We start from the raw sequence: 13,052 nt of genomic DNA, 5'->3' as shown, positions 1-13,052 counted from the left end.
GGACCTGTCCTCGAGCCGACGATGCGGTACTTTTCTCCGGACTCGGAGTGTACGTTAGTCTTCATTAGAGTCAACAATGTTTTCATCATGGAAACTCTTACATGCAAAACACCGTATATGTTATGAATCTTACACGAAATTCATCTTCATCACAGTGTAACTGATGGTAATGGAAAAACGTGTATCAATGCAACCTGTTTTTAGTTTTGCCTTATAAATATAGCTCGTTACCGAATGAAACTTTACCATTATCGATATGCTAGCTTGATAGTGATTACTAAAAGAAATCTTATTTGTTTATATTCATAGTGATAAAGTTAGGTATTTTATTACATGTGATTCTGACATGATGTCACTGTATGTACTGCGCTCCTTCCTCTCCACTCGTCTCAGGTAATAAATGCGTCTTGTTCCAGCCTGAGCGTTTGGCGTCGCGCGTTCATGTGTTTTGGGGGCGTGGCTTTGGAAGGAGCTCAGAAGGGAGGGGGTGGAGTGAATGGAAATAATGAGCTGTGTTTATTGCAGATTAAAAGGTCTACAGTCACTCGATTTTTAAATTTCTTTTTCAGAGTACTTACATTTTAATTATGTATTGGTATATAAAGACAGTTTAAACAAATTTGGAATGTTTTTTTTTTAGAAAAATGATTACCTACCCTACCTTTAAGTGTGTGATGGCAAATAAATATCAGATCAATAGATCATTTTTCTCAATTGAACATCATGAGAAAATAAAATGTGCAGATACTGAATGAGGGGAGATTCCATAGAGAACGGTGAGAAAGACAGTAGAAAACAACCTTTCACCTCCACCATCAACAACAGAAAGAGAAAACAGTTTTATTCTGGTAGTTTAAGCATGTCTGGAGAAGCTCTCAAACTAAAAGTGCCCTCGAGAGAAAGATCAGCATGAATTATGAGAGTGAAGAATGAGAGATGCGAGAGGAAGAGAGATCTGGTCCAGAGGTGACCAAGTGGGCATCCACATGGGGAACTTACTCAGGCCTTTGGATAGCATGTCATCTGGGTTGTCCTGTGGAGCGGTCAGGAAGGGAGCAACGAGAGAGACAACAACCACAAGAGTACATGGGTTACTGAGACACTCTAAGGCCTGGTCCAGCCACTGGACACAGCAGGCACCAAGCGTTCTCTGTCCACGGGTGTTGCTGTGTCTAAAGTAGGCTGTGATGCCTGCTGTGTCCAGTGGAGCAGTGCCCACCTCTGTCCTCATGACCTGCTGCCCTATTCTCACCCAACATTGCGCTGTAGTGCCGCTTTCTGTACTTACGGTCCACATCGCTTGTTTCCGGCTCACTCGCCTCCTTGTTCTTGTAGAAGGTGAACTTGCGGGAAAAGAGGTTCTTTTTACGCTTGTCATTGAGGGACTGCTGAGGAAGAGAAGGAAGGGGAGGGCAAAAGAAAAGAAGGGAAGGGAAAGAGGGCTGTCTAATGTCCATATGGCAAAAATAAAAGATGATTGTTTTGCTCTTGGCTTTGTGGACCTCTGATAACTTGATCAAATGCCACTGGCATTGCAAGTGATTCAAGATACATTTGACGATCAATTTCTCATAGATAGGTGTTTACTCAATTAATGGAGGACGTCACAAAGTAAGAATTGTACATGAAATGCATGATGAACTGAAGTGGACAAATGAATGGATTTTGAGTCGAAGACTCAAAAAAAGCTAGCAGCAGGAAATCTCGAAGCATTCAGATTTGCATGCAGAGGGTAAAAAGCATTGTGAGTGTGCCAGAAGCATGTGGAGGTCTATAACTGCTTTGGTTGTGGCAACATGCCACAAAACAAAGCAAGTTGGGCTGATTTATTTATCAAAATATAGTATGACATCCTTTGCTGTGAACAGAGCCTGTATGTGAAATTATTTAAGTAATAGTAACTGCATGGCTCTGTTCTTCGGCACCAGGACTACAGGTGTGTTTCCATTCTTACGCAGTGATCAGTTATAAGCCTGGTTCTTTGCACTGCAACACTGTGAGTTACTGGAGAGCATGGCATGGTAGGCAGAAGGAGAAGAGTGTGAGGATGAAGGACAGGAGAGGAGGAGGTGTGGCATACAGAAGGACGAGCAGTCCGACATCAATGGCAAGCGTATTTGTCCTTCGTTTTCCTATCATGCATGTTTTGTCGGCTGTTAGATAATCTGGTGTTTTGACTTCTATGCCTCATAAATGAGTTATAGATGTATTACAGTATTGTTATATGTGTTATATATAACATATGGCCGTTTTTGGGCCTGCAACACTTGCAGCTACGCATGCTGTTAATTTAGACCGGACCATTCATATGGCAGACTGATTAGTAAACGTCATCCAGAATATTACATTCCACTGAATGCACTGACTGAGCATTATTAAATGTGAGTTAATATAAAATGGTCAAACTTTCACAGAGGTAGGAACATTATCCAACACTAATTCGTAAAGTAATTTAAAATGCATTTCAATGTCATTCTAGATACACAATATAAGCAACAAAGAAATTTTGTTCTAATCCCTAGTGAGTTGCCTACTTCTACAGCATTTCAGACATTATAAACCTGAGGTTGTTCCATAAGGAAGGAAACAACATTGTGTTGCTTTCTAAGATATCTTGTTTTGGCCAAAATCAACATGTACACTACCAATGTAATTAATCAAATGTTTGGGGTCAGTCATTTTTTAAAAGAAATTAACACCTTTATTTAGCGAGCATGCATTAAATTAACATTTTTGTTACAAAAGATATTATTTTCATAAAAAAAATTAAGAATCATAATATATTATGCAGCACATCTTTTTTCTACATTGATAATAAGAAATGTTTATCAGCATAGAATTATTTCTGAAGACTCATGTGACATTGAATACTGGAGTAATGGCTTTGTCAGTACAGGAATAAATAACATTACAAAAAACATTAAAATAGAAAAAAAGTTATTTTCATTTGTAATAATATTTCACAATATTACAGTTTTTATTGTATTTTCAAAAACGACCCCAAACTTTTGAACAGTAGTGTCTGGTTTGCAGAGAATACAATCCCAGGACACACTGTGAGCTCAAAACTTTATTCAAGACGGCAGACAAGTTGAGAGAAATGTCGATTAACAGAAAAGTATAGAAAATCCTAACACAACTTGACCCAACAACCTTGACCCAAATTTACCCAATATTTAAGTGAGCTAGGTATTTTTTTCTTTATTACATTATTGTCAAATTATCTTACAAAATGAACAACAACATTTAAGTGTCAAGTCTTGTGTGGTTCTTTATTTATGGAAAATTATGGGAAAAGTGTTGCAAATCAGTCACAAAGTTAAAGTTCAGTAAGGATGTGGTCTTAGAAGTCAAAGCAACTCACTAGGTTTTAGAACAGAATATTTATCTTAGTAGGTACTGTATGCATGTATGAAATGGTTCACTCACCCCTTTTTCTCGTGACTTGGAGTTAAACTTAACTGTCTTTAACCTGGCTCTCTCCTTCTTCTCCACTCTAGAAAGAAAACACAAGGATCTCAGATAACATTTGCTGTTATCCATTTTAAATCCATGTTACACTGCAATCTTCACCAGGACAGATGATGAGGGATTTTTTGAAGAAAAATCAAGTCTCTGGGTACCTGCAAATTATTCGCAGAAATTTTACTTTTGTTACTTGTTTATTTACCTACTTGTTGATTTACTCATTTATTTAATAATTTACTTAATTTCATTATCATGGAAAATGAAATTATTGTCCATTATTTTGCGAGCAACTGGTGATAAAGAAAAATACCACATCACAATATTGAAAATGTTTCTATTTTAAGCAAAGGCAGCGAGTGAATATCACACAAGCAATGTGTAAATTCTGCTTATTCTCTTAATAGACTTAAAGCTACACTGTGTGATTTTTTTTGTTGATTCTTAGCAAAAAACACTTAGTTCTTTCAAAAATATATGTGCTCATTAATGTATATTTACTTCTTTCAAGTAATAAAGTATTCTCGTAAGTTTATAATCTGCCATTGAAAGTACATACGGGTGAGGGGTTCGAATGCCGGTCGCCATGTTGCCCCTCCATCTTGAAACTACATTAGCCAAAGAGGGACATACCTGTAAATTCAAGCTTCGCCTTTCGCGCTTTACACTCAGTGACACAGAGACAAATGCGAGGGGGAGATTACTCGCGACTGCCGGCAGATTTGAAAGATTGCTGATGGAGGATCACGCCTATTTTCGAGGACATGTAGCAGAGTCGCCAAGGAAGCGAAAGAGAGAATTAAAACATCAATGCGACAGGCAAATCAGCAAGACCAAAGTCAATACTGGAGTAACTTTTCCTAGAAAGAAAGAGCTCATGAGGAGCAAAGTTTTTAAAACGGACGCCGAAGTTGTCACTTGTCACTCATCCCATGCAGGTGTAAACGAGGTCTAAAACGTTTTGAGCTTGTTCACTTTCCATCACTTCCAGGGTTAGTCGAAAAACGCATTTGACTGGAATGCTTTTGTAGTGTAGACACTCATGTGGGATGTTGGGAAGCGCACTAGCAAGACGGGATTTAAACTTTGTTGGCTGGAGACCCAAGTTTGATTTGAAGATGAAAAACGTCTCACGCATGATGTTCTCTCTCCATTTCTGATTTCGAAATCTGATGCTTCCGTATGTTTTTCTGTCGTCTCTGGGCGTGTTTATATGTAAACTGCTTGAGCTTACTTCATCCATTAGATTGAAAGATCTGAAAAAGTCCACACATTTACATGCCCATACACCCTCCCCTCGAAGAAATCAGGACAGAAGTGGTTGAAAGTGGACAAAAGAGACGAATTAAAACACCAGGAGTAAAGAGGAATGTGTTTCCCTCGTCTACTTGTAATCCGATCGGCCAAAACGCATCTTAATACCAGGTGTAAAAAGGGCCGAAGACATGCACTTTAGGCTACAGAGGGTAAGTTATCAGCTAAGCACTCAGGTGCTGGAGGACCTGTGATTGTGATATTATTTGGTACAAATCCAAAGTTTACAAAGTAAACCTTAACATTCCTGTGTGCGTTTATTTATTTGTTTGTTTTTTCATTTTTTTAAGCTTCAATCTCTCACCTTCTCTTGCTGGGGATAACGCCCATTTCCTCCACCTCTCCTTGAGCAGTGACCTGTCGTGCCTGCCACCACTCATCATCTGAAGCGTTCACCACGTGCAGGATGTCCCCAAATTTGAAGTTCAGGCCCTGGCTAGGCAGCCCTGAATCCTTAGTTTTATCATAATCAAACAGTGCCCTGCAGAAAACAGTCAAAATAAGACCACAGGAAAAACACAGACTAGATACTTGATGGACTATCTGAGTGCATTTGGTGAAGTCTGACAAGAAGCTTTAAAAATTGCTGGCCCATTTAAATCAGGAGTGTCAAACTCAGCTCCTGGAGGGCCAGAGTCCTACTGAGTTCACTTCCAACCCTGCTTCAACAAACATACCTGTAGTTTATAAATAAGCCTGAAGGACTTGATTATCTGGAACAGGGGCGTTTAATTAGGGTTGAAGCTAAACTTTGCAGAGCTGTGACCCTTCAGGAGTTTGACACCCTGATTTACAATGAATGTGTGTGAACTGTAAATATTTCAAATCAATTGTGAAATGTATTAAAAACACAAAATTTCACACCAAGGTGATAACTATAATGACAACAATAAAGATGTAGTCCTAAAAATAAGAATAGTAGAGTCCACACCAAAACGATGACGGCACAGAGGAACGATATCACTGGAATCACTTTCATAAAGATTTTTTTCCTGCTGGTGAACGATAAAAAAAAAATTGAGAGCCAATCAGAATCAGTCCTGCTTTAAAGAGCTTGAGCGTTTAAAGTTGCAGATGACAAAACTGCAGCACACACTTAGAATTGTGTGCGAAACAGAACATTATTGTCCATTGGTGTGGACGCTAATATAGTTGTCATTACAGCTATCGTTCTTAGTGTAAACAAGCCTTTAAAGTTGATATGAAACAGAAATCGCTGCCTTTTTTCCCCCTAGCTTCAGTGATGAATATCTGAGTGAAACGTCTTCTTGAATGAGAAAAAATGTAGGGTGGCACTTGATATCCATCAAGAATTGATTGTACCGTTGGATCGCTGTTGTTAGCTAATTGCTGCGATCTCATGTAAGTGACAGGTTGCTAGAGGATTTGTTTTACTGCCCTTGTGCAGTGCTCAAGTCATCAGAGAAGAGATGTCATTGCTAGATTAAAAAAGAATGATGTGCACGAATAAATTATTTATAATAACTCCAATATTCCCCCCCAAAATAAGAATTGTCAATTTTAATTTCATGGTGACTTTACATGCTGGTGACCAGTCCCTTGTAACATATTGGTGGATATTTGTCCAGTACCTGACGTATAGTGATCTCTTCTGATTGGTCCTCAGGGATCCTGAGCCTGAACTGATGCTACTGTTCATCATCTGCTCTCTTAGGTCATGGATCTTTGCTTCAAATCGGCTGTACTCTAAAAACACAAGGCCACAAACGTCAATACTGGCCATCTCCCAGAATGCTGCTGTTGAATGCAGTCATGAGACATTTGTGTGTATAATAGATAATAGACTTTACAGAAGAATATTTGTGTATACCAATATCACGGGTGGTGTTTTCATGATACCATTTTATAACAAATACATTTATTTAACATATCTAATCAAATCTCCAAAGAACATGGGATTTCTGCCTTTATGGGTTTTTAAAAAAGGATACTAGTCAGTTAAAAGCACATCCTCTCCAAAATTGTTTATCAAGGGGAATGCAGGAAAGAGCATTACAAATTTACTGGCATTGTTAACAGTATAATAATGGTCTGTAGGACGAGTTGTACGGTCAGCCTTGGATGATTCAATCTCCAAATCAAATTTTTACGAGTTCTCTTTCTGACCCTGACCTGACTTAATGACTCAGATGAGTCAATTGATGGCTATAAAACTGGAGTATTGGTTTATTGGCTTTTTACTTCTCGCAACAACACAGCTAAGAGACTCCTGCTGATCGCTGATTGATTTCTGTTTTTTTTTTAATGGGTGATCAAAATGATTGACATGGCACTGACATTGAGAAGGACTCACCCTCTGGTCTATACTGGGCAACGATGGTAACGGTTTGTCCGGCGTTCTTCAGGGTTGCTGCAGCCTGTTCATGAGTGGCACTGCGTAGGTCTATTCCATTCACCTAAGAAAGGGACAGTCGTTTTTACATCTATAGGGCAAGCAGTATGACAGTGATCTGCGGACTGTTTAGCACTAAGCTTAGTATGTCTGCTGAATACTGTAAGAAATACTTCTGATTAGAAACTCATCTTCAATGTGACAGTGGCCACTGAAATACTCACAGACACCAGGCGGTCTCCTTTCTTCAGCTCTCCACACAGGTCTGCAGGGCCTCCGGCCAGGATGAAGGAAATAAATATGCCCTCTCCATCCTCTCCACCCACTATGTTGAAGCCAAGCCCTGTAGAGCCTCGATGTAGCACCACCTTCCTGGGTTCCCTGCAAAACAACATATGTACTTATAGACTGACATAAATACTAAACTTACAGACTCATATAGCATTGAACACAAACTGTTCATGAAGTCCGAAACAAACAGCTGGCAAAAAATCCTTACATTTTCCTGAATCAAAAAAAAATTATGTGCTGTGTTCTTTGTATTGTACGTGTCATTATTAACAATATTGTGAAATTTTACTACAATTGAAAATAACGGATTTCTATTTTAATATATTTTCAAATGTTACATATTCCTGTGATGGAAAAGCTGGTCTCCAGTGTCACATGTTACTACAGAAATCATTCTAATATTCTAATATGCTGATTTGTGTTTCCGTTCTGACTTTGAAATAGGCTATTCACTTAAAACACAAGGCCACAAACATCAATACTGCCCATCTCCCAGAATGCAGTCATAAGACATTTGTGTGTATAATAGACTTTACAGGAGAATATTAGTGTATTAAAAAAAATGGTTTCATTAAAACACACGAACAGTATTATACCAATATACACACGGATGGTGTTGCCATGATACCATGTTATGGCTATACATTTGTTTAATACATCTAATAGTTCTATCTCCAAAGAACATGGGATTTCTGCCTTTATTTATTTTTATTTTTTTATTTTTTTAAAGTAATGGGACACTAATTTGTGCATTCATAATTTGTGTGTATAAAACTGTAAACTATAGTTTTTTCAAAGAGTTTACAGGATCTTTAGATAGCGTACAAATGCAAGTGATGCAAAACCACCAGTGACTCTAAAAAAATCAATAATTAACAATCAGAATCAGTACATTCAAAAAGTACATTCATAAATGCAATGAATCCGCAACATCTACTATACGTGAGTCTGTTGCAGTTAAAAGCACATCTTATCAAAAATTGTTTGTCAAGGGGAATGCAGGTAATGCAGGAATCCTGTAATTTTTGGATGATGCATGCAAGAATCTCAGAAAAAGATGTGATATAACTATCAACAAAGCACCTTTTATATGGAGCAAATAACATACTATAATAATATACAATCATCATATTTCTGCTTTTAAGTGAATATAATTGCCTTGAATATATTGCTCCTGTATGTCCATAGTGTATTACTGTTTATGTGATTTACAAACTGAAAGGCAAAATTTTATTATTTTCTGTGGTAATCGATATTATGCCACAATAAACGTTGCTTTAAGAGTGCAGGCTCGGTGTATATAACTGGCCTCTTGGAGGCACTGCTGGTCTACTCTACTGCACACAGCCTTGTTCTACTACACCATCAAAAACACCCCTGTGGCTATCTTACAATACTGATCCTGTAGTCAAACACCATTTGATCACATCAGCTTTTGCCAATTAAATAGAACGTTCCTCTAAAAAACAACACCAACAACACCGAACACAATGACATCTAGAATGCTCTTTTCAGGCTACTTTGTACAGGCTTGATTGTTGTGCTAAAATTCAAATCCCCCCCGTGCACCTAAATGGTTAGATTAATAGAATCGTTTGTTCTGTTGGATTACGACAATCTTGTTTATTCATTTTCTGGCAAGCTGGTTAAGAGGCTTGATGATGCGCTGCGGATTTTATGAAAATGAACCAACACGTGACGTGGATGGGCTAAATTTGGAGCTTATTAAATCGCTAAATCGGCACAGACGTGTCATTTCAGGTCGGATTTCTCTAAAGATCTTCTGTTGCATCTGGATAAATTGTTTTAACCACACTCTTTTTTGCATCCAGTTTGATTTTTGATTGTGCCCTCTTAAAGTGGAGAAATTCTAAAATCAAAATGGGTTTAACCCTGTAAAATCAATACATATGTTTATCAGACATAGAGGGAGGTGCTGAGAAGGGAACTGCTATCTGCCCTCACATTCGACAACTCCCTCAGTGAAGCACTGCAGCTTGGGTCAGGTGAATAGCAATTCAATATGCCAGTGAACTCTTATCAAAGTTCATAGAACGTCATGACATCATCCTGAACATCACAAGTGAGCATCAGAGCACTGACCTGCTCAGGCAACACTTTATAAAAAATAATCATGAACAGCTTGAAGCTTCCCATTTGTTGAACTCACAAACAATAAGCTTATAAGAACAGGATTAATCTGGTATTCAACTGGTGATCGCACCATCAGTGTAGTCTCATAAATTAATATGAGCTGGCTCTTTTAATGAATCACTGAAAAAGACTCACAAACTACTCTTTCATGAAGTATATCATTTTAAAATAACTGTTATGCACATTGTTAAGTTTTTGTTTGTGTTGATTATTATCTGTTAAATAGGGTATTTTATTGTTGCTAATTTTAAAAGTTTTACCAAGGTACCTTTATAATTTAAAGCATTAGATGACAGGAAATGTCTCTTACATGTAAGCAAAATGCAAAATCGGAATTGAATGAGGAAATATGTATTGATACCCAGCCCTAGCAAGGACTATGAATTAGTTTTGTATAATAAACATTTATTTAAACTTTAATGTGTAAAACATTGGTCTATACAGACAGACGGTGTTGCATCATGTCACATTGTTGCAAAATAGTCTGTGCATGAGCACCATAATAGCTTTATGTAGCCAATTTTGAGGCAATACCTGGAAACATCATCTTCCCCCGCATTGGTCTTTAGGGTCGGGGAGTAGCGTCCAGAATGCACTGGGGGCATCGGCTGGCTCATATAGCTTGGAGGGCTGATATGGTTTTCCATGTGTTGGGAATAGGCTGGGAAAGAGAAAACAAGTTCAACATGTCACCGAAACAAGTCTATAACGTCTTGATCTGCATTCCCCAAGAAGCTTGCACCAATCATTTCCAGGATCTCAAAGAACTTTACCTAATCCTCCAAAACTGCACAACTATGCTCTTCAGTAGTTTGCATAAGCTAAACAGACACACGTTGACAGTAAATGATACCTCGGCCTGAGCTTTTAACACCTGCGCCTCCACTGCGGCTCCGCTTACATAGCTATCCATGTGGGTGAAAAAGACCAGGAGGTCAGGGTGAAACTGAGCCTAAACTATCCTTCTCTTACCCGTCTTTGTCTCTCTGTAAATGTCTCATTTGAAGCAGACAGTTAGCTGAGTTCATGAAAAAAGGCTGCCTGGGTATCGGTGCATCCTCATATGAGCTCTGTTGATTGGAAATAAGTGTGATCCGTACTTGCATAATGACAGAATGATGGTAAATGGGATGAGGGAAGGAGATAGATATAATGGATGATACATCAACCAAGAGGAGTAAATAAATCATTTTCTCAACATCGCTAATAATGTCTATTTGTCGATATTTGCCATCAGCAGTTACAGTGGTAATGTCACTAGTGTGGAATGCATGCTTAAACATGATAAACGTTGTAGTGGTGAAACGCAGGATAACAAATATCCAATCTTTGACCATCAAAGCTCCTGTGAAAGATTTCTCTCTCCCGTGATGAGATGTGACACCACTTTAGTGGGATGAGACCAGATATGTGCTCTCAGAGTCCAAGATTCAAGACCACAATGTATTTAGAAAAAAAGGGAAATTCCCTGAATTATCTGGTTATCCATCTTATCCATTGGCAAAGATCTAGATAAATACCCATGCTGAAAGCAAATAACTTTCTCTTAATGTATTGATGAGTGATATTGATTTGTGATATTTGATGAGCGATACAGAACTAAATTGAGCTGCATAATGACACTATTGTATTCTGTTCTGCTTTACATCTGAACTCGAATTTGTTGCATAATTGATGAATTTCACAATAATGCTGTTATTTCCCTGCTTATTAATGTGAAGCTGCTTTGAAACAATCTGTATTGTATAAAGTGCTATATAAATAAATAAAAATGTGAGATCGTCTTAAAAATTAAATGTAATGCAATTCCAATTTGTTTCTCCAAACCCATGTTAAGGCATTTTATTCATCAATGTGTCTATCCAGGTCTTATTGTACTGTTTGTTCTGTGATATGAGCTCTCTGATGGTTGTGAGATGTATATTTGGGCCCAGTTGGCTGGGAGTAGCAGTGACAGTAGCTTTTTCTTCTACAGTACTACACTATGGCATATAATAGAACGAGAGGTTTAGCAGCAGAAACCTCGCTTTACCCTCAGGCAGAACAGAACAGAGTGTCACGATTAAAAAAAGCACAACAGATGGTAAAATGCATGCTTTATGGCTCTCCATGGGGACAAAAATATAATCTACTAACACGAAGGCTCCCCCTCTGCAACACACTAACCAAATAAAGCAGATCATAGTGTCCAAAAACCACACTCAAAAAAGAAAAGCGCTTGCACACCATCTATAAGCTATAAACAGTGTTATTACCATTCTGAGTCAGGCTGCTGAATGATTGTGCACACTCAATAGAATTATTTCTCATTCATTATCTCAGACTCAAGATTGGCTCTCTGAGGCCGGTGTGCCATCGTTCCACATGCTGCCCTCACTGCATTAGGATATTGCTGCTTGGATTAGCAATACAGACTTGACCATGTGATCCCAGCCATGATTGAATTTGCTATTTGTCTTTCAAGCCAAGCAGAGCAAAGCATCCTTGTCTGCTGGCTCCACTATTATGTATGGATGGGTCTTAGATGTGGTGCGAGTCTTTCTGTAGCTATATCAACCCTAGCTATCTTCCACAACCTAATGAGCTGCCTGCTTATCATCTAACGGTTAAGAAACTGACTGATTTGGAATGTGCTACATAGGCAGAAACTCTTTTTTAACAATTTTCGGCACTGAATGAAATACTGAATGTACGTAATTAATGCTAGGGTTGCCTCTCCAAAGAATACAGGTTATATTATTGTGATGCAATGGTAGTAGAATAAATAACAACAATAGACAGTGGGGATGTGGTTCTAACCGATGGTTGTTGCTTGGATGGAGGCAAATCTGAATGTAAGCTTGCAGTCTATTGTAAGAAAGGGGCAGGGTTTAAGCGGACTAAATTATCAGAGAAATCCAGTATACATCACCAGAGAAAAGTCTGTAGTTTCACTGGAAGATTAAGTTGAATTGACATTCTGATTTAAAAGGACATTCAGATTTTTTTTCCTCTGTATTCTCACTATATTACACTATAAGGGCCAAATTGATACCTTCTTGCGCAAACGCTGCCTACAAAGTCACTGCCTGATAACGCAGTGAGACAACAAGTCAACTGCTTAAGTTTTCGGATGCAGCCAACAATGCAGCTTGCAAGGTTCTGAAAGAAGTGCCTGTATCTCTTCTTTAGATCTGCCATCAACAATCAACCATTTATTATTCCATGTGTTATGAAGGCACCAATATACCTTGGCTGCAGTATTCTGCATGTGATCCTTCTAATTAGGGTCAGGGACCTTTTCTCTTCTAGTGGTTTTGAACTGATTTCTAGACTTCATCTGTGTCTAATAGGTCACAAATTGTGACCGATATGGGGGTGGTTTTGTCTAATTGTCCATTACACAAGGGGGATCAGCGCAAATGAGCAGAGTTGTGCAAGCTTTGACTTTGAGAAAGTAGTCATCCTTCATCGTATTAGGGTACATGGCAAGCAT

At 38.4% G+C, this 13,052-nt stretch overlaps 1 protein-coding gene and 1 long non-coding RNA gene across 25 annotated transcripts in view; one reads left to right on the top strand and one right to left on the bottom strand.

Moving 5' to 3' along the window:
- Positions 1-13,052, bottom strand: part of dlg1b (discs large MAGUK scaffold protein 1b) — a 127,547-nt gene that overhangs the window by 15,547 nt on the left and 98,948 nt on the right. For 14 of the 24 annotated variants that reach the window (XM_082173952.1, XM_082173954.1, XM_082173957.1 and 11 more), the window contains 7 exons: positions 10,112-10,238; positions 7,357-7,513; positions 7,094-7,196; positions 6,372-6,486; positions 5,084-5,260; positions 3,430-3,496; positions 1,289-1,388 (listed from right to left, as the gene is read on the bottom strand). In XM_082173952.1, the coding sequence (XP_082030078.1) occupies positions 1,289-1,388; positions 3,430-3,496; positions 5,084-5,260; positions 6,372-6,486; positions 7,094-7,196; positions 7,357-7,513; positions 10,112-10,238 (846 nt within the window). Of the gene's footprint in view, positions 1-999; positions 1,034-1,288; positions 1,389-3,429; positions 3,497-5,083; positions 5,261-6,371; positions 6,487-7,093; positions 7,197-7,356; positions 7,514-10,111; positions 10,239-13,052 lie in introns of all 24 variants that reach the window. The other 10 variants (XM_082173963.1, XM_082173970.1, XM_082173975.1 and 7 more) reach the window with 2 other exon arrangements.
- Positions 1-13,052, top strand: part of LOC309501852 — a 109,664-nt gene that overhangs the window by 19,168 nt on the left and 77,444 nt on the right. The window lies entirely within an intron of this gene.

This window comes from Leuciscus leuciscus (genome assembly GCF_965113295.1).
Source record: "Leuciscus leuciscus genome assembly, chromosome: 6".
NCBI classification, from domain to species: Eukaryota; Metazoa; Chordata; class Actinopteri; order Cypriniformes; family Leuciscidae; genus Leuciscus; species Leuciscus leuciscus.
The sequence above is the reverse complement of the archived record's forward strand: the minus strand, read 5'-3'. Positions and strand labels throughout refer to the sequence as shown.